General features: G+C 45.8%; 2 protein-coding genes across 11 annotated transcripts in view; one reads left to right on the forward strand and one right to left on the reverse strand.

Moving 5' to 3' along the window:
• Positions 1 to 682: 682 nt before the first annotated feature.
• The window catches only part of Erlec1 (endoplasmic reticulum lectin 1), a 71528-nt gene continuing 50127 nt past the window's right edge, over positions 683 to 22083 (reverse strand). For both annotated transcript variants that reach the window (XM_052198394.1, XM_052198393.1), the window contains 4 exons: positions 8620 to 8744; positions 4072 to 4149; positions 3777 to 3852; positions 683 to 926 (listed from right to left, as the gene is read on the reverse strand). In XM_052198394.1, the coding sequence (XP_052054354.1) occupies positions 855 to 926; positions 3777 to 3852; positions 4072 to 4149; positions 8620 to 8744 (351 nt within the window). In that variant the 3' untranslated portion in view covers positions 683 to 854. The remainder of the gene's footprint in view (positions 927 to 3776; positions 3853 to 4071; positions 4150 to 8619; positions 8745 to 22083) is intronic.
• LOC127695984 (keratin-associated protein 4-3-like) overlaps positions 9067 to 22083 on the forward strand; it is a 46444-nt gene continuing 33427 nt past the window's right edge. For 2 of the 9 annotated variants that reach the window (XM_052198370.1, XM_052198369.1), the window contains exons 1-3: positions 11420 to 13010; positions 16915 to 16944; positions 22003 to 22063. In XM_052198370.1, coding sequence (XP_052054330.1) covers positions 11464 to 13010; positions 16915 to 16944; positions 22003 to 22027 — 1602 coding nt within the window. In that variant the 5' untranslated portion in view covers positions 11420 to 11463 and the 3' untranslated portion in view covers positions 22028 to 22063. Of the gene's footprint in view, positions 9799 to 11419; positions 13280 to 15891; positions 16343 to 16914; positions 16945 to 20012; positions 22064 to 22083 lie in introns of those variants that run through there. The other 7 variants (XM_052198372.1, XM_052198371.1, XM_052198350.1 and 4 more) reach the window with 5 other exon arrangements.

The raw sequence follows: 22083 nt of genomic DNA on the forward strand, positions 1-22083 counted from the left end.
AAAATTAATAACTGAATAATCTACCACTAATTACATGAAAAGACTGCTTATTAACATTTTATTCTCTTTAAAATAAATACTGTGCTGTAAAGCTGTCCAGAACTAAGATTTATAATATACAGCAGGGAGGTACACGAGCCAGCACAGTTAGTTTTAGAATGAACCATTCTAATTTAGAGATGAGACACTGTGTACAGCAGACATGTACTCTGTAGTAAACTCACTCATGATAAGAATCATAAAAGATCAAGAAAAGGAGTAACCTGTCATTAAAAAAAAAAAGACTTTCTTGAGTGAGCTTAGGGTTATCTGTGAGACTGTCCTCTGTTCCTACTTCTAGTTCAGTTTCTGACAGAGAGCTACTGCCACAGAAACACTTGCCAAAAGGATTTCAGGCATGAGAATTTTATACATTTTATGTGGTCCCTCATTTGCACACTCTCCTAGCAACTTCTTTCTTCATTATCTTTACTTCATTAGCTTGTCATATATGCTGTAATTTAATCAGTTAGTATATTATTTAAAATACTTTAACAAGTACAAGGATTATGACATTGCTTATCGGATGATGACAGATTATCTGATCTGCTTAGATCAGATTTGTTTTTGAAATTACATTACCCATGCAAAGCCAAACACAATCAGCTCATACAAGACCAAAATGAATGAAGTGAGACGAGGATCTGCCTTACAAGTTTATCCATAATCTCTTATATACACATGAATTTCACAGTGTGGTTGCCAGTCCTTTTTTGTGATACTATAGACAAGCTCCAATGGTGAGATTCTACAATGATATGTAGTCAGGAGGAAGTGTTGATTTTTAATCATCTTTCTGTCAACTTTAATATCCTTTAATTGGGAAGGGAAAGAAGTCCATTTTCATCAGCTGTATCTAGAATTTTACAGATTACTGGAGATTCAACCTAAAGAATAATAATATTAGAAAGTTTGTAAGGTGAACATTTCCTCAGTATCTTCTCAAAGAATATGTAAGGTCCTGATCTGGATAAACCACCCAACATTTTCCCCTATAAATTCGCACCCCCACCCCGTCTCTCTACCCTTTCCCTTTTTTCTTTTGAGACTGTGTTATGCAATTGAACTTTTCTTTTGGCTATCCTGAGTACTGGGTCACAGACAAGTTCCATGATGCCTAGCATAAATAATAGAGCTCTCTGAGAAACAAGGTTACTCACCCATATAAAAGCATCACAGGTGAAAATATTTTAATCTCTCAGTAAATATGGCAAAGGAGACAGAAAAAACAGGAATATAGGAGGAGTTTGTAGCCAGTTTAGTGTATATCACTAAAACAGTAAAACATTATGACAAAACTATCAGTTCTACCTATAAGGGAAAGTAAACACTAAAGGATGAATCATTTGTCATGATAATTGCGAAGAAACAAAACAAAAGAAAAAACCAAACACATCAGGGAAAACAGTAGAGAACATGTGACCAAAGAATATTTAAGTAGAGGAAAAGAAATGATAAAAATTCAGTGGGAATACTAAGAGGTGAAAAGTGCACCACAGATGAACTCATCAATGGACTGGACACTGCAAAGGCATTAACTAGTGAAGCTGGCAAAGGTGAACAGAAATGACTGGCCTTTAACCGTGGGGTGGGGAAGGGCTGGGGTGGAAATAAAAGGACGTTTTTGAGATTCTGAGACAGTTTCACATATGTATGTTTAAGTAGTTTCAGAAACAGGGAAAAATGAGTAGGGCAAAAGAAATCTTTGTGAAGATAATGCAAAACTTTTCCTAAAATTTGTATGAACTCTCTGTGAGTTTTTATCTTCTGTGACCTAGAAGCTATGCATAGGTCACAGAGGATAAAAACACACAGAGGGTGAGGGTGAAGGTGAGGGTTAGGCACACTTAAAACAAATTAAATTCAGTATTATAGAGTCTTTAGAAGAAAATGTTAATAGTGTGTGTTCATGACTGAGGCAACAAAAACTTCTTAGAACATAAAACACAGGAATCATAAAAGAAAAAAAAAGAGTGAACATAATATAGTTTTATCAGAAGACAATGAAGAAGAGGAAATCAGAGTATGAAAAAGGTGTGCACAATACAAAGAGTTTATATCCAGAATATTTTTGACCTCCCAGAATCAAGCAACCAATCAACCAAGCAGATGGTTTTTTTTTTGTTTGTTTGTTTTTTGTTTGTTTTTGGTTTTTTTCGAGACAGGGTTTCTCTGTGTAGCCCTGGCTGTCCTGGAACTCACTCTGTAGACCAGGCTGGCCTCGACCTCAGAAATCTGCCTGCCTCTGCCTCCCAGAATGCTGGGATTAAAGGCGTGTGGCACCACCGCCCAGTGAATCAAGCAATCAGAAGATAAGTACCAATAGCAAAAATACTTGGGTAAGAGACTGACATAAACTCTATTCTTTAACCAGTAGTCAGACTCCCTAGAGCCTTTCTCAAATTATGCCTTGGGCCCTATCTCTGGCCTGACTAGTCCACTTATACCAAGAAAGAGAACCTCCACACTCAATATCTGATCACTCTGGCTTGCTTTAGTAAGAAACCTAGATCCTTAATGCCTGTTCTTTGTGATTTGCTATTTAGTAAATATTCTCATGTGGCCTAGTGGCTATTGATTCTGAGCTCCTCTTTCTTTTGTATTCAGAGTTGAGTTTTACCTGTTTCTTATTTCATCTATCTATCTATCTATCTATCTATCTATCTATCTATCTATCTATCTATCTATCAATCATCCATTCATTGGAATTTCATACATGTATACAATATATTTCAATCAAATGTCCTCCAAGTCTTGGTACAAAGGAAAACAGTACTGAGTAAAGTCTTCCTAACCATTTTACAAAGTAGCAGGATAACCCTTTGTTTAGTAAAGCCTAGCTAGGTGTAAAGTTTTGCAAACACAAATGACATAAAAAGGTATTACTTGTATGAGTATTATTATTTGTATGAGGAATGCAAACTAAACCCACTAAACGACTAACAAGAAAGACTAAAAACAAGTGAGCAAGGAGCTGGAGTAAGTGCACAGTCATGTACTGCTGGTGGAGATTCAATAATAACAGGAGCATTTTGGTGAAAGATACTCATGCCTTAGAAATTCCACACACAGGTGTGTAACCAAAAATTGAAAAATCAAAAATGAATTAAATGTTTTCTGTAGAAGAGTATACTTACACAAAAAAATAGGATGTGGAAATGGAAAGAGAACAAAGTATTGATATATTCAACATTACTGAGTAGGAGAAACCAGACACACAATGGAACTCCATTCATATGGCATTCCAAATGAAGCAAACCTAATCTATCGTATGAGAAACTAGAAAGAGGTATCTTTTGGATACCTACCTGATCAGGGGTATGAGAAAACTTTCTGCTGTGGAAAACCTTATTTTGGATGATATTTGCAATACTATTTAAAATTGTTAAATAATTGAACTCAGCATTTAAGATCTGTGCTTTGAGACAGGATCTCATATATGCCAAGCTGGCTTTGATCTTGAACAATTTATTCTTCTGCCTCTACCTCTTAAGCACTGGGATTACAGGTGTATCCCCATATCTGGTTGGTTTTATGTGGTTCTAAGAATTAAACCCAGAGCTCCATGCATGCTAGGCATAAAGAATGCCCTTTATAGATTTAACACAAAAAATTCAAATATGTCCAACATTTAATTCTTTTCATTTCGTGGTACTGGGATTGAATCTAGGACCTCCCACACTCAGGTTAAGTATTTTGCCACTAAATGAACTTTTGATTATCTTAATTTTACTTACCCCAAGAATATACTGGCAGGAGTGAGGCTCTAGCATATACACAGTAACAGCATGAGGAGAATCTGATTCTTTACACCTAAAATACAGAGTATTTTAAGGTACTGCCTATGTCATAAAAAACAGATATTTTTGTTATCCTATTAATCTATAAAAACTAAGTGGACTCAGCATAATTTAACTTAAATTTAATAACTATTTAGTTAGTTTAATTTAAAACACAATTTAATAATTTATTTATTGTATCTTATGTAAAACTTTTGTTAATAAAAAGGCAAAAGAGAAGGATTCAACTTACTTTAGTTTTACAGTCACTTGTCTGGGTTTGTCAGTTATATCACAAATATCCCCATTTCCATAAAAATGTGACACCATCCTAAGTTGGAGAAACATACAAGCTTAATTACAGTCTCATTAATTAGAATAACTGCAATGGATAGGTGAGGTTACACCACAGAGTCAGAGTCTATAAGGAAAATACGAATTAGAGAAACTTTGTACTATCATTCTTAATGGTGTCCATATTCCATATAGGTCAGATTCAAAGTTTTTTGAGCTTGGTATGGTAACTAAAATACTTCTAATAGCAGCCCTTGAGAGGACAAAGGTGCAGGTTTCCTGTGAGCTTGAGGCCTATCCCAATCAACCTACCATCCAACCAACCAAAGAATAAAGTAATAAAAGTTACTGTTTTAAAGATCCCCACTTGCCCAGCTAGCATATTGTTTGGTGAAACAATTTTTCCTTTCTGTTTTCCATCAAGCTGATCCCACTACAAACTCTTCTATATGTGGTAAAAGAAAAAAAAATATCAAGGCTCTGCCGAAGTATAACTCTCAGAGTGCGCAATATCTAAAGAAAAGTTTTATGTTTTCTACTTAGACTCTGCTATGCTTCAATTTTGAGCACATGAAGCCACAAACACTATTTTTACAGGAAACATCAATCTAAAATAATTTGTCTGCCACATTGAACATTTAAATATTTTCATTTTTATTTTCCTAACTTAGACTTTGGTCATCCTGAAAAGTCAGCATATATTTTAAAAACAATTTCTCAATATTTTCTGTTCCAGGAAGAAATAAAAGTTATCATTTGAGAAGGAACAGGAATTAATCTTTTAAATTCACTGGATATGAGATTAAGCAAAGCTGAAGCAGCTACTCTTGAGAAGTAAGATGACCTTACTTCTGGTACAATAAAATATATCTATATAGCACAAAAGATAAGTGACCACTACCTAACAAAAACTAACAAGAGGAAATGACAAAGTATATTTAACAAGTTAAAACCTTACAAACACAAATGTTAGCCCCATTTCTAACTGAATCAAACTGTTAGAAGTGGGGCATTAGCTCAGTGTTAGAGCACTTATCTAGCATGGATGAAAGATAAAATCTCCCTCACTATACAAAGGAATAAAACTGAGATGGCTCAGTGGTTAAAAGCATTCACTGCTCTTTCAGAGGACCTGGGTTCAATTTCCAATATCCATGTAGCAGCTCACAACTGCCTGTAACTGCTCTTCCAAGGAATCTAACACCCTCTATTAGCCTTTGTGGGCAACAGGTGCACATATGATGCATGTGCGTGCACACACACACACACACACACACACACATTCAGGCAAACACTCAAACACACACAACAAAAATAAATAAATCTTAAAGAGAAAACAGAACAACCAAACCAAACAGAGCCACTGTCATGAGCATCGCTGCCAGTCTTAGATCACCATCTCTATTAAACGCAGCAGGTAGTTCACTGCATGTTATGGCTGGGCTAGGTCATTTTATTTAAACGTCCTCATTAACTTATAAGGATATACTAGTAGATACATGAGGCTTGCAGATCATTTAATCTCCTCAGGTACTACTACAGAAGAGCCAGCCAGCATCTGAACCTAGGTGAAATTAGGCAGCCTGTTTCTGTGACTGTTTTGGTTTTTCTTTTAAGACAAGGTTTCTCTATCTAGTCCGGGTTTATACTTCTTTCTGCAAAGGAAATTAATCTAAAGGCTGTTCCCTAAATAGCACTGACCTAAAATTTTAGCCCTGTTTAAATTTACCTTTTTTTTTGTTGTTGTTGTTGTTTTTTGTTTTTTTTTTTTTTTGTTTGTTTGAGAAGACAGGATCTCTTTACATAACCCTGGCTGCCCTGGAACTCACTAAGTAGACCAGGCTGGCCTTAAACTCAGAAATCTGACTGCTTTGCCTCCCAAATGCTGAAATTAAAGGCATGTAGCATCATGTCCTACTCTGCATAGTTAAAATTTTAATCTGCCAATATTTTGAGTTTTTCAAGCCCAAAACCAGATAAACTGAACCTGATACAAGAGAAAATGGGGAATAGCCTTGAATAGATCAGTACAGGAGACAACTTCCTGAATAAAACACTCATAGCATAGGCACTAAGATCAATAATTAATAAATGGGATCTAATGAAAATGAAAATCTAAATAAATAAATAAATAAATAAATAAATAAATACTGTCAGTAGGACAAAACAGTGGCCTACAGAATGAATGGGATAATATTTTCACCAACTCTACATCTGGTAGAGGTAGTTTATATCCAAATGTACATATATTTGGCTGTGTGTGTGTGTGTCTGTATATACATAGAACTCAAGAAATTAGACATCATCAAACCAAATAACCCATTTAAAAATGGGGTATAGATCTAATCAGAGATTTATCAGCAGAGGAAGCACTTAAAGAAATATTCAACACCCTTAGCCATCAGGAAAATGCAAATCAAAACAACTATGAGATTCCATCTTACACCTGTCAGAATGGTTGTAGTCAAAAACACTAGAGACAGCACATGCTGGCGAGGGAAACACTCCTCCACTGCTGGTGGGAATGCAAACTTATACAGCCACTATAGAAATAAATATGGCAATTTCCCAGAAAATTGGGAATGGATCTACCTCAAGATCCAGCTATACATACCACTTCTGGGCATATACCCAAAAGATACTCTATCCTACCACAAAGACACATGCTCAACTATTTCATAGCAGCTTTATTCATAATAGCCAGAAACTGGAAACAACTCAGATGTCCCTCAATCAAAGAATGGAAAAAGAAAATATTATACTTTTACAATGGAGTATTACTAACCTGTTAAAAACAATGACATTTGTAAATACATAAAATATCCAATTAAAAAAATAACAATGACATCTGAAATTTGTAAATAGCTGGAACTAGAGAAGATCATCTTGAGTAAAGTAACCCAGAAAGACAAACATGGTATGTATTCACTTATAAATGTTTATTAATTAACACAGACCCAGAGGGGCTAAGTAACAAGGAGGAATTAAGATGGGAGACCCATGGATGCCCAGGAACAGGATAGATGTTGTAGGTGGTCTGAGGGTAGGAACAGGAGGGATCAGGTGGGGAGAGGATGGAGGGAGAGAGTACTAGGAGAGACAACTGGAATTGGGAAGCAGTTTGGGGGCAAGGTAGAAACCTAATGCAATGAGAACTTGTAGGAATCGATTAGGGTGACCCTATCTAAAACTTCTAGAAATAGAGGATAGGAAGCTTGAACCAGTCATATCCTTTAATCAGGCAAGGCTTCTAGTGGTGGGAATGGAACACGAACACAGGCACAAAACTTTTGACCTACAAACTGTTGTTCTGGCACAGGTCTTGTGGGAGTGGCTATCCAATGACTGGTCCAGCTTGAGACTCATGTCATGAGATGGCTCCTATCCCTGATACTGCCTAGAAGACCCAGAGACCCAGGATAGAACCAAATAAGACTGGCAAAAAAAAAAGTCAATGAAATGATGCCTAATTATATTTTGCTATACTCATAGATTGATGCTTACTCCAACTGTCAGAGAGACTTTACCCAGCAATTGATGGGAAGAGATACAGAGATCCACATCTAAACATTAGGCAGAGCTCAGGGAATCCTAAGGTAACAAGAAAACCCACAGAACCAATAAACCGGATCTCAGGGTCCGAGAGTGAACCTACAATCAGGGAGCAGGCTTCAGTCTAACTTAGGCCCTCTGCATATATGTCAGAGTTGTGCACCTTGGTTTTTGTGAGACTCCTAAAAGTGGGAGTGGGATCTGTTTTTGCCTGCTTTTTGGGACCCTTGTCCTCCTACTAGGTTGCCTCATCTGGCCTTAATATAAGGGGAGGGGCCTAGTCTTATTGCAACGTGATAGGCTGTGCTTGGTTGACATCCCTGATGGGAGGTCCTCCTGGTGGGGTGGGAAGTTGGGGAAGTTGGGAGGAAAGGAGTTAGGGGAAACTATGGCCACTAGGATGTAATATATGGGAGAATAAATTAAAAAAAATGATTCTCATAAAATAATGAGTCTTTTTTTATTATTTTATTTTTTGCATAGTTTTTATTCACTTTATATCCTAAGCTCCTCCCACCCTCCTGATCCCTCCAGATCACACAGCGCCTTTCCCCATCTCTCTCCCCCTTCCTTTTCTGAGAAGGTAGAGACCCCTACCTACTGTGTATCCCTCCAACTTGGCACATCAAGTCTCTTCAGGGCTAGGTGTATCCTCCACCACTGAGGCTAGACAAAGTAGTTTAGTTAGGGGAACATATTTCACAGAGAGGCAATATTATATAATATAACAATAATATAATAACAGCCTTCCAGTTGTTGGGGGACCCACAATAAGATCAAGCTGCACATGTGTGGAGGCCTAGATCCAGCCTGTATATGCTCTTTGGTTGGTCTTCAGTCTCTTGAGAGCCCCAAGGGTCCAGGTTAATTGATGCTATAGGTTTGCCTGTGCAGTTCCCTTTTGGGCTCACAATCCTTCCCCTAAACTTCCGTAACAAAGGCAAATAGTCTTTACCTGACTGTCTGGGTGCCATCGTCTTGAAGATGGTAAGCTCTGGCAGTATTTTTCTTAGCCCACTCAACATGTTCTTCTTGGTTCCATGTTCCCACCACTACAGAAGTTTTCCCATTATCTTTGTCCTAGTATATAGAAAAATATTAAATTTAAAAATCATTTGTACTATTTTTTGAATATGCTCAGTTGTCAGTCTTGGCATCAGGTACCATCACCAAATGAGCGACAGGGTTCCCAAGACAGTGTTTATAGTAATGCATCTTTGACATGAGTAAGTAGACCCTTCTATAATCCTGCCCTTATCTTTATCCATTTACTGGATAATGATGTGATGATATCAGTCAAAGTGAGAAAGCAGAATTTAAGGGATCTTTATTCTGTTTCTCTGAATAATGTAATTTAGTCTAACTCCAGACATAGTAACTCGTGACACAATATCTTTTCCTCTCTCTCTTTTTGTTGTATCTCTTTCTTCCTGGAGATGTTTTTTCTTTAGTTTCTTACATATGTGTGAAGTTAAATGTACTCACAGTGCTGTGGAGGGAGGTGTATGTAGTCACAGTGCTGTGGAGGGAGGTGTATGTAGTCACAGTGCTGTGGAGGGGGGTGTATGTACTCACACTGCTGTGGAGGGAGGTGTATGTACTCACAGTGCTGTGGAGGGAGGTGTATTGTACTCACAGTGCTGTGGAGGGAGGTGTATTGTACTCACAGTGCTGTGGAGGGAGGTGTATGTACTCACAGTGCTGTGGAGGGAGGTGTATGTACTCACAGTGCTGTGGAGGGAGGTGTATTGTACTCACAGTGCTGTGGAGGGAGGTGTATGTACTCACAGTGCTGTGGAGGGAGGTGTATGTACTCACAGTGCTGTGGAGGGAGGTGTATGTACTCACAGTGCTGTGGAGGGAGGTGTATGTACTCACAGTGCTGTGGAGGGAGGTGTATGTACTCACAGTGCTGTGGAGGGAGGTGTATGTACTCACAGTGCTGTGGAGGGAGGTGTATGTACTCACAGTGCTGTGGAGGGAGGTGTATGTACTCACAGTGCTGTGGAGGGAGGTGTATGTACTCACAGTGCTGTGGAGGGAGGTGTATGTACTCACAGTGCTGTGGAGGGATGTGTATGTACTCACAGTGCTGTGGAGGGAGGTGTATGTACTCACAGTGCTGTGGAGGGAGGTGTATGTACTCACAGTGCTGTGGAGGGAGGTGTATTGTACTCACAGTGCTGTGGAGGGAGGTGTATGTACTCACAGTGCTGTGGAGGAAGGTGTATATAATCACAGTGCTGTGGAGGGAGGTGTATGTACTCACAGTGCTGTGGAGAGAGGTGTATGTACTCACAGTGCTGTGGAGGGAGGTATATGTACTCACAGTGCTGTGGAGGGAGGTGTATATAATCACAGTACTGTGGAGGGAGGTGTATGTACTCACAGTGCTGAGGAGGGAGGTGTATGTACTCACAGTGCTGTGGAGGGAGGTGTATGGACTCACAGTGCTGTGGAGGGAGGTGTATGTACTCACAGTGCTGTGGAGGGAGGTGTACTGTACTCACATGGTGTGGAGGAAGGTGTATGTACTCACAGTGCTGTGGAGGGAGGTGTATGTATTCACAGTGCTGTGGAGGGAGGTGTATTGTACTCACATGGTGTGGAGGGAGGTGTATGTACTCACATGCTGTGGAGGGAGGTGTATGTACTCACATGCTGTGGAGGGAGGTGTATTGTACTCACAGTGCTGTGGAGGGAGGTGTATGTACTCACAGTGCTGTGGAGGGAGGTGTATGTACTCACAGTGCTGTGGAGGGAGGTGTATGTACTCACAGTGCTGTGGAGGGAGGTGTATGTACTCACATGGTGTGGAGGGAGGTGTATGTACTCACAGTGCTGTGGAGGGAGGTGTATGTACTCACATGCTGTGGAGAAAGGTGTATGTACTCACAGTGCTGTGGAGGGAGGTGTATGTACTCACAGTGCTGTGGAGGGAGGTGTATGTACTCACAGTGCTGTGGAGGGAGGTGTATGTACTCACAGTGCTGTGGAGGGAGGTGTATGTACTCACAGTGCTGTGGAGGGAGGTGTATGTACTGACAGTGCTGTGGAGGGAGGTGTATGTACTGACAGTGCTGTGGAGGGAGGTATATGTACTGACAGTGCTGTGGAGGGAGGTGTATGTACTCACAGTGCTGTGGAGGGAGGTGTATGTACTCAAATGGTGTGGAGGGAGGTGTGTGTACTCACAGTGCTGTGGAGGGAGGTGTATGTACTCACATGGTGTGGAGGGAGGTGTACAGTACTCACAGTGCTGTGGAGGGAGGTGTACGGTACTCACAGTGCTGTGGAGGGAGGTGTACGGTACTCACAGTGCTGTGGAGGGAGGTGTATGTATTCACAGTGCTGTGGAGGGAGGTGTATGTACTCACAGTGCTGTGGAGGGAGGTGTATGTACTCACAGTGCTGTGGAGGGAGGTGTATGTACTCACAGTGCTGTGGAGGGAGGTGTATGTACTAACAGTGCTGTGGAGGGAAGTGTATGTACTCACATGGTGTGGAGGGAGGTATACGGTACTCACAGTGCTGTGGAGGGAGGTGTATGTACTCACAGTGCTGTGGAGGGAGGTGTATTGTACTCACAGTGCTGTAAAGGGAGGTGTATGTACTCACAGTGCTGTGGAGGGAGGTGTATGTACTCACAGTGCTGTGGAGGGAGGTGTATGTACTCAGAGTGCTGTGGAGGGAGGTGTATGTACTCACAGTGCTGTGGACGGAGGTGTATGTACTCACAGTGCTGTGGAGGGAGGTGTACGGTACTCACAGTGCTGTGGAGGGAGGTGTATGTACTCACATGCTGTGGAGGGAGGTGTACGGTACTCACAGTGATGTGGTGGGAGGTGTATGTACTCACATGCTGTGGAGGGAGGTGTATGTACTCACAGTGCTGTGGAGGGAGGTGTACTGTACTCACATGGTGTGGAGGAAGGTGTATTGTACTCACAGTGCTGTGGAGGGAGGTGTATGTACTCACAGTGCTGTGGAGGGAGGTGTATTGTACTCACAGTGCTGTGGAGGGAGGTGTATGTACTCACAGTGCTGTGGAGGGAGGTGTATGTACTCACAGTGCTGTGGAGGGAGGTGTATGTATTCACAGTGCTGTGGAGGGAGGTGTACTGTACTCACAGTGCTGTGGAGGGAGGTGTATGTACTCACAGTGCTGTGGAGGGAGGTGTATGTACTCACAGTGCTGTGGAGGGAGGTGTACTGTAATCACAGTGCTGTGGAGAAAGGTGTATGTACTCACAGTGTTGTGGAGGGAGTTGTATGTACTCACAGTGCTGTGGAGGGAGGTGTATGTACTCACAGTGCTGTGGAGGGAGGTGTATGTACTCACAGTGCTGTGGAGGGAGGTGTATGTACTCACATAGTGTGGAGGGAGGTATACGGTACTCACAGTGCTGTGGAGGGAGGTGTATGTACTCACATGGTGTGGAGGGAAGTGTATGTACTCACATGCTGTGGAGGGAGGTATACGGTACTCACAGTGCTGTGGAGAAAGGTGTATGTACTCACATGGTGTGGAGGGAGGTGTATGTACTCACATGGTGTGGAGGGAGGTGTATGTACTCACATGCTGTGGAGGGAGGTGTATGTACTCACAGTGCTGTGGAGGGAGGTGTATTGTACTCACAGTGCTGTGGAGGGAGGTGTATGTACTCACATGCAGTGGAGGGAGGTGTATGTACTCACAGTGCTGTGGAGGGAGGTGTATTGTACTCACAGTGCTGTGGAGGGAGGTGTATGTACTCACAGTGCTGTGGAGGGAGGTGTATGTACTCACAGTGCTGTGGAGGGAGGTGTATGTACTCACAGTGCTGTGGAGGGAGATGTATGTACTCACAGTGCTGTGGAAGGAGGTGTATTGTACACACAGTGCTGTAGAGGGAGGTGTATGTACTCACAGTGCTGTGGAGGGAGGTGTATGTACTCACATGGTGTGGACGGAGGTGTATATACTCACAGTGCTGTGGAGGGAGGTGTATGTACTCACAGTGTTGTGGAGGGAGGTGTATGTACTCACAGTGCTGTGGAGGGAGGTATATGTACTCACAGGGCTGTGGAGGGAGGTGTATGTACTCACAGTGCTGTGGAAGGAGGTGTACTGTACACACAGTGCTGTAGAGGGAGGTGTATTGTACTCACAGTGCTGTGGAGGGAGGTGTATGTACTCACATGGTGTGGAGGGAGGTGTATATACTCACAGTGCTCTGGAGGGAGGTGTATGTACTCACAGTGTTGTGGAGGGAGGTGTATGTACTCACAGTGCTGTGGAGGGAGGTGTATTGTACTCACAGTGCTGTGGAGGGAGGTGTATGTACTCACATGCTGTGGAGGGAGGTGTATGTACTCACAGTGCTGTGGAGGGAGGTGTATGTACTCACAGTGCTGTGGAGGGAGGTGTATTGTACTCACATGGTGTGGAGGGAGGTGTATGTACTCACATGGTGTCGAGGAAGGTGTATGTACTCACAGTGCTGTGGAGGGAGGTGTATGTACTCACAGTGCTGTGGAGGGAGGTGTATGTACTCACAGTGCTGTGGTCGGAGGTGTATGTACTCACAGTGCTGTGTAGGGAGGTGTATGTACTCACAGTGCTGTGGAGGGAGGTGTATTTACTCACGGTGCTGTGGAGGGAGGTGTATGTACTCACAGTGTTGTGGAGGGAGGTGTATTGTACTCACAGTGCTGTGGAGGGAGGTGTATGTACTCACAGTGCTGTGGACGGAGGTGTATGTACTCACATGGTGTGGAGGGAGGTGTATGTACTCATATGCTGTGGAGGGAGGTGTATGTAATCACAGTGCTGTGGAGGGAGGTGTATGTACTCACAGTGCTGTGGAGGGAGGTGTATGTACTCACAGTGGTGTGGAGGGAGGTGTATGTACTCACAGTGTTGTGGAGGGAGGTGTATGTACTCACAGTGCTGTGGAGGGAGGTGTATGTAATCACAGTGCTGCGGAGGGAGGTGTATGTACTCACAGTGCTGTGGAGGGAGGTGTATGTACTCACAGTGCTGTGGAGGGAGGTGTATTATACTCACAGTGCTGTGGAGGGAGGTGTATGTACTCACAGTGCTGTGGAGGGAGGTGTATGTACTCACAGTGCTTTGGAGGGAGGTGTATGTACTCACAGTGCTGTGGAGGGAGGTGTATGTACTCACATGGTGTGGAGGGAGGTATACGGTACTCACAGTGCTGTGGAGGGAGGTGTATGTACTCACATGCTGTGGAGGGAGGTGTACGGTACTGACAGTGCTGTGGAGGGAGGTGTATGTACTCACATGGTGTGGAGGGAGGTGTATGTACTCACATGCTGTGGAGGGAGGTTTACGGTACTCACAGTGCTGTGGAGAAAGGTGTATGTACTCACATGGTGTGGAGGGAGGTGTATGTACTCACATGGTGTGGAGGGAGGTGCATGTACTCCCATGCTGTGGAGGGAGGTGTATGTACTCACAGTGCTGTGGAGGGAGGTGTATTGTACTCACAGTGCTGTGGAGGGAGGTGTATGTACTCACAGTGCTGTGGAGGGAGGTGTATGTACTCACAGTGCTGTGGAGGGAGGTGTATGTACTCACAGTGCTGTGGAGGGAGGTGTATGTACTCACAGTGCTGTGGAGGGAGGTGTATGTACTCACAGTGCTGTGGAGGGAGGAGAATGTACTCACAGTGCTGTGGAGGGAGGTGTATTGTACACACAGTGCTATAGAGGGAGGTGTATGTACTCACATGGTGTGGAGGGAGGTATATGTACTCACAGTGCTGCGGAGGGAGGTATATGTACTCACAGTGCTGTGGAGGGAGGTGTATATATTCACAGTGCTGTGGAGGGAGGTGTACTGTACTCTCAGTGCTGTGGAGTGAGGAGTATGTACTCACAGTGCTGTGGAGGGAGGTGTATGTAATCACAGTGCTGTGGAGGGAGGTGTACTGTACTCACAGTGCTGTGGAGGGAGGTGTATTGTACTCACAGTGCTGTGGAGGGAGGCGTATGTACTCACAGTGCTGTGGAGGGTGGTGTATTGTACTCACAGTGCTGTGGAGGGAGGTGTATGTACTCACAGTGCTGTGGAGGGAGGTCTATGTACTCACAGTGCTGTGGAGGGAGTTGTATGTACTCACAGTGCTGTGGAGGGTGGTGTATTGTACTCACAGTGCTGTGGAGGGAGGTGTATGTACTCACAGTGCTGTGGAGGGAGGTGTATGTATTCACAGTGCTGTGGAGGGACGTGTACTGTACTCACAGTGCTGTGGAGGGAGGTGTATGTATTCACAGTGCTGTGGAGGGTGGTGTATTGTACTCACAGTGCTGTGGAGGGAGGTGTATGTACTCACAGTGCTGTGGAGGGAGGTGTATGTATTCACAGTGCTGTGGAGGGATGTGTACTGTACTCACAGTGCTGTGGAGGGAGGTGTATGTACTCACAGTGCTGTGGAGGCAGGTGTATGTACTCACAGTGCTGTGGATGGAGGTGTATTGTAATCACAGTGCTGTGGAGAAAGGTGTATGTACTCACAGTGCTGTGGAGGGAGGTGTATGTACTCACAGTGCTGTGGAGGGAGGTGTATGTACTCACAGTGCTGTGGAGGGAGGTGTATGTACTCACATGGTGTGGAGGGAGGTGTATGTACTCCCAGTGCTATGGAGGGAGGTGTATGTACTCACATGGTGTGGAGGGAGGTATACGGTACTCACAGTGCTGTGGAGGGAGGTGTATGTACTCACATGCTGTGGTGGGAGGTGTACGGTACTGACAGTGCTGTGGAGGGAGGTGTATGTACTCACATGGTGTGGAGGGAGGTGTATGTACTCACATGCTGTGGAGGGAGGTTTACGGTACTCACAGTGCTGTGGAGAAAGGTGTATGTACTCACATGGTGTGGAGGGAGGTGTATGTACTCACATGGTGTGGAGGGAGGTGTATGTACTCCCATGCTGTGGAGGGAGGTGTATGTACTCACAGTGCTGTGGAGGGAGGTGTATGTACTCACAGTGCTGTGGAGGGAGGTGTATGTACTCACAGTGCTGTGGAGGGAGGTGTATGTACTCACAGTGCTGTGGAGGGAGGTGTATGTACTCACAGTGCTGTGGAGGGAGGTGTATGTACTCACAGTGCTGTGGAGGGAGGAGTATGTACTCACAGTGCTGTGGAGGGAGGTGTATTGTACACACAGTGCTATAGAGGGAGGTGTATGTACTTACAGTGCTGTGGAGGGAGGCGTATGTACTCACAGTGCTGTGGAGGGAGGAGTATGTACTCACAGTGCTGTGGAGGGAGGTGTATGTACTCACAGTGCTGTGGAGGGAGGTGTATGTACTCACAGTGCTGTGGAGGGAGGTGTATGTACTCACAGTGCTGTGGAGGGAGGCGTATGTACTCACAGTGCTGTGGAGGGAGGTGTATGTACTCACAGTGCTGTGGAGGGAGGTGTATTGTACTCAGAGTGCTGTGGAGGGAGGTGTATTGTACTCAGAGTGCAGTGGAGGGAGGTGTATGTACTCACATGCTGTGGAGGGAGGTGTATGTACTCACAGTGCTGTGGAGGGAGGTGTAAGTACTCACAGTGCTGTGGAGGGAGGTGTATGTACTCACAGTGCTGCGGAGAGAGGTGGATGTACTTACAGTGCTGTGGAGGGAGGTGTATGTACTCACAGTGCTGTGGAGGGAGGTGTATGTACTCACAGTGCTGCGGAGAGGTGGATGTACTCACAGTGCTGTGGAGGGAGGTGTATTGTACTCACAGTGCTGTGGAGGGAGGTGTATTGTACTCAGAGTGCTGTGGAGGGAGGTGTATTGTACTCAGAGTGCTGTGGAGGGAGGTGTATGTACTCACAGTGCTGTGGAGGGAGGTGTATGTATTCACAGTGTTGTGGAGGGAGGTGTATGTACTCACAGTGCTGTGGAGGGAGGTGTATGTACTTACAGTGCTGTGGAGGGAGGTGTATGTACTCACAGTGCTGTGGAGGGAGGTGTATGTATTCACAGTGCTGTGGAGGCACGTGTACTGTACTCACAGTGCTGTGGAGGGAGGTGTATGTACTCACAGTGCTGTGGAGGGAGGTGTATGTACTCACAGTGCTGTGGAGGGAGGTGTATGTACTCACAGTGCTGTGGAGGGAGGTGTATGTACTCACAGTGGTGTGGAGGGAGGTGTATGTACTCACAGTGGTGTGGAGGGAGGTGTACGTAATCACAGTTCTGTGGAGGGAGGTGTATGTACTCACAGTGCTGTGGAGGGAGGTGTATGTACTCACAGTGCTATGGAGGGAGGTGTATGTATTCACAGTGCTGTGGAGGGAGGTGTACTGTACTCACAGTGCTGTGGAGTGAGGAGTATGTACTCACAGTGCTGTGGAGGGAGGTGTATATAATCACAGTGCTGTGGAGGGAGGTGTACTGTACTCACAGTGCTGTGGAGGGAGGTGTATTGTACTCACAGTGCTGTGGAGGGTGGTGTATGTACTCACAGTGCTGTGGAGGGAGGTGTATGTACTCACAGTGCTGTGGAGGGTGGTGTACTGTACTCACAGTGCTGTGGAGGGAGGTGTATGTACTCACAGTGCTGTGGAGGGAGGTGTATGTATTCACAGTGCTGTGGAGGGACGTGTACTGTACTCACAGTGCTGTGGAGGGAGGTGTATGTACTCACAGTGCTGTGGAGGGAGGTGTATGTACTCACAGTGCTGTGGAGGGAGGTGTATTGTAATCACAGTGCTGTGGAGAAAGGTGTACGTACTCACAGTGCTGTGGAGGGAGGTGTATGTACTCACAGTGCTGTGGAGGGAGGTGTATGTACTCACAGTGCTGTGGAGGGAAGTGTATGTACTCACATGGTGTGGAGGGAGGTATACGGTACTCACAGTGCTGTGGAGGGAGGTGTATGTACTCACATGCTGTGGAGGGAGGTGTACGGTACGGACAGTGCTGTGGAGGGAGGTGTATGTACTCACATGGTGTGGAGGGAGGTGTATGTACTCACATGCTGTGGAGGGAGGTTTTCGGTACTCACAGTGCTGTGGAGAAAGGTGTATGTACTCACATGGTGTGGAGGGAGGTGTATGTACTCACATGGTGTGGAGGGAGGTGTATGTACTCACATGCTGTGGAGGGAGGAGTATGTACTCACAGTGCTGTGGAGGGAGGTGTATTGTACACAAAGTGCTATAGAGGGAGGTGTATGTACTTACAGTGCTGTGGAGGGAGGTGTATGTACTCACATGGTGTGCAGGGAGGTATATGTACTCACAGTGCTGTGGAGGGAGGTATATGTACTCACAGTGCTGTGGAGGGAGGTGTATGTATTCACAGTGCTGTGGAGGGAGGTGTACTGTACTCACAGTGCTGTGGAGTGAGGAGTATGTTCTCACAGTGCTGTGGAGGGAGGTGTATGTACTCACAGTGCTGTGGAGGGAGGCATATGTACTCACAGTGCTGTGGAGTGTGGTATATTGTACTCACAGTGCTGTGGAGGGAGGTGTATGTACTCACAGTGCTGTGGAGGGAGGTGTATGTACTCACAGTGCTGTGGAGGGTGGTGTATTGTACTCACAGTGCTGTGGAGGGAGGTGTATGTACTCACAGTGCTGTGGAGGGAGGTGTATGTATTCACAGTGCTGTGGAGGGACGTGTACTGTACTCACAGTGCTGTGGAGGGAGGTGTATGTACTCACAGTGCTGTGGAGGCAGGTGTTTGTACTCACAGTGCTGTGGATGGAGGTGTATTGTAATCACAGTGCTGTGGAGAAAGGTGTATGTACTCACAGTGCTGTGGAGGGAGGTGTATGTACTCACAGTGCTGTAGAGGGAGGTGTATGTACTCACATGCTGTGGAGGGAGGTGTATGTACTACAGTGCTGTGGAGGGAAGTGTATGTACTCACATGGTATGGAGGGAGGTATACGGTACTCACAGTGCTGTGGAGGGAGGTGTATGTACTCACATGCTGTGGAGGGAGGTGTACGGTACGGACAGTGCTGTGGAGGGAGGTGTATGTACTCACATGGTGTGGAGGGAGGTGTATGTACTCACATGCTGTGGAGGGAGGTTTTCGGTACTCATAGTGCTGTGGAGAAAGGTGTATGTACTCACATGGTGTGGAGGGAGGTGTATGTACTCACATGGTGTGGAGGGAGGTGTATGTACTCACATGCTGTGGAGGGAGGAGTATGTACTCACAGTGCTGTGGAGGGAGGTGTATTGTACACAAAGTGCTATAGAGGGAGGTGTATGTACTTACAGTGCTGTGGAGGGAGGTGTATGTACTCACATGGTGTGGAGGGAGGTATATGTACTCACAGTGCTGTGGAGGGAGGTGTATGTATTCACAGTGCTGTGGAGGGAGGTGTACTGTACTCACAGTGCTGTGGAGTGAGGAGTATGTACTCACAGTGCTGTGGAGGGAGGTGTATGTACTCACAGTGCTGTGGAGGGAGGCGTATGTACTCACAGTGCTGTGGAGTGTGGTATATTGTACTCACAGTGCTGTGGAGGGAGGTGTATGTACTCACAGTGCTGTGGAGGGAGGTGTATGTACTCACAGTGCTGTGGAGGGAGGTGTATGTACTCACAGTGCTGTGGAGGGTGGTGTATTGTACTCACAGTGCTGTGGAGGGAGGTGTATGTACTCACAGTGCTGTGGAGGGAGGTGTATGTATTCACAGTGCTGTGGAGGGACGTGTACTGTACTCACAGTGCTGTGGAGGGAGGTGTATGTACTCACAGTGCTGTGGAGGCAGGTGTATTGTACTCACAGTGCTGTGGAGGGAGGTGTATGTACTCACAGTGCTGTGGAGGGAGGTGTATGTACTCACAGTGCTGTGGAGGGAGGTGTATTGTACTCACAGTGCTGTGGAGGTAGGTGTATGTACTCACAGTGCTGTGGAGGGAGGTGTATGTACTCACAGTGCTGTGGAGGGAGGTGTATGTACTCACAGTGCTGTGGAGGGAGGTATACGGTACTCACAGTGCTGTGGAGGGAGGTGTATGTACTCACATGCTGTGGAGGGAGGTGTAAGGTACTCACAGTGCTGTGGAGGGAGGTGTATGTACTCACATGGTGTGGAGGGAGGTGTATGTACTCACAGTGCTGTGGAGGGAGGTGTACTGTACTCACATGGTGTGGAGGAAGGTGTATGTACTCACATGCTGTGGCAGGAGGTGTATGTACTCACAGTGCTGTGGAGGGAGGTGTATTGTACTCAGAGTGCTGTGGAGGGAGGTGTATTGTACTCAGAGTGCAGTGGAGGGAGGTGTATGTACTCACAGTGCTGCGGAGAGAGGTGTATGTACTCACAGTGCTGTGGAGGGAGGTGTAAGTACTCACAGTGCTGTGGAGGGAGGTGTATGTACTCACAGTGCTGCGGAGAGAGGTGGATGTACTTACAGTGCTGTGGAGGGAGGTGTATTGTACTCACAGTGCTGTGGAGGGAGGTGTATTGTACTCAGAGTGCTGTGGAGGGAGGTGTATTGTACTCAGAGTGCTGTGGAGGGAGGTGTATGTACTCACAGTGCAGTGGAGGGAGGTGTATGTATTCACAGTGTTGTGGAGGGAGGTGTATGTACTCACAGTGCTGTGGAGGGAGGTGTATGTACTTACAGTGCTGTGGAGGGAGGTGTATGTACTCACAGTGCTGTGGAGGGAGGTGTATGTATTCACAGTGCTGTGGAGGCACGTGTACTGTACTCACAGTGCTGTGGAGGGAGGTGTATGTACTCACAGTGCTGTGGAGGGAGGTGTATGTACTCACAGTGCTGTGGAGGGAGGTGTATGTACTCACAGTGCTGTGGAGGGAGGTGTATGTACTCACAGTGGTGTGGAGGGAGGTGTATGTACTCACAGTGGTGTGGAGGGAGGTGTACGTAATCACAGTGCTGTGGAGGGAGGTGTATGTACTCACAGTGCTGTGGAGGGAGGTGTATGTACTCACAGTGGTGTGGAGGGAGGTGTATGTACTCACAGTGCTGTAGAGGGAGGTGTATGTACTCACAGTGCTGTGGAGGGAGGTGTATGTAATCACAGTGCTGTGGAGGGTGGTGTATGTACTCACAGTGCTGTGGAGGGAGGTGTATGTACTCAGAGTGCTGTGGAGGGAGGTGTATTGTACTCACAGTGCTGTGGAGGGAGGTGTATGTACTTACAGTGCTGTGGAGGAACGTGTATTGTACTCACAGTGCTGTGGAGGGAGGTGTATGTACTCACAGTGCTATGGAGGGAGGTGTATGTATTCACAGTGCTGTGGAGGGAGGTGTACTGTACTCACAGTGCTGTGGAGTGAGGAGTATGTACTCACAGTGCTGTGGAGGGAGGTGTATATAATCACAGTGCTGTGGAGGGAGGTGTACTGTACTCACAGTGCTGTGGAGGGAGGTGTATTGTACTCACAGTGCTGTGGAGGGTGGTGTATGTACTCACAGTGCTGTGGAGGGAGGTGTATGTACTCACAGTGCTGTGGAGGGTGGTGTATTGTACTCACAGTGCTGTGGAGGGAGGTGTATGTAATCACAGTGCTGTGGAGGGAGGTGTATGTATTCACAGTGCTGTGGAGGGACGTGTACTGTACTCACAGTGCTGTGGAGGGAGGTGTATGTACTCACAGTGCTGTGGAGGGAGGTGTATGTACTCACAGTGCTGTGGAGGGAGGTGTATTGTAATCACAGTGCTGTGGAGAAAGGTGTATGTACTCACAGTGCAGTGGAGGGAGGTGTATGTACTCACAGTGCTGTGGAGGGAGGTGTATGTACTCACAGTGCTGTGGAGGGAGGTGTATGTACTCACATGGTGTGGAGGGAGGTATACGGTACTCACAGTGCTGTGGAGGGAGGTGTATGTACTCACATGCTGTGGAGGGAGGTGTACAGTACGGACAGTGCTGTGGAGGGAGGTGTATGTACTCACATGGTGTGGAGGGAGGTGTATGTACTCACATGCTGTGGAGGGAGGTTTTCGGTACTCACAGTGCTGTGGAGAAAGGTGTATGTACTCACATGGTGTGGAGGGAGGTGTATGTACTCACATGGTGTGGAGGGAGGTGTATGTACTCACAGTGCTGTGGAGGGAGGTGTATTGTACTCACAGTGCTGTGGAGGGAGGTGTATGTACTCACAGTGCTGTGGAGGGAGGTGTATGTACTCACAGTGCTGTGGAGGGAGGTGTATGTACTCACAGTGCTGTGGAGGGAGGTGTATGTACTCACAGTGCTGTGGAGGGAGGTGTATGTACTCACAGTGCTGTGGAGGGAGGTGTATTGTACTCACAGTGCTGTGGAGGGAGGTGTATGTACTCACATGCTGTGGAGGGAGGTGTATGTACTCACAGTGCTGTGGAGGGAGGTGTATTGTACTCACAGTGCTGTGAAGGGAGGTGTATGTACTCAGAGTGCTGTGGAGGGAGGTATATGTACTCACAGTGCT

The sequence above is a fragment of the Apodemus sylvaticus genome, chromosome 11 (assembly GCF_947179515.1).
Source record: "Apodemus sylvaticus chromosome 11, mApoSyl1.1, whole genome shotgun sequence".
NCBI lineage: Eukaryota > Metazoa > Chordata > Mammalia > Rodentia > Muridae > Apodemus > Apodemus sylvaticus.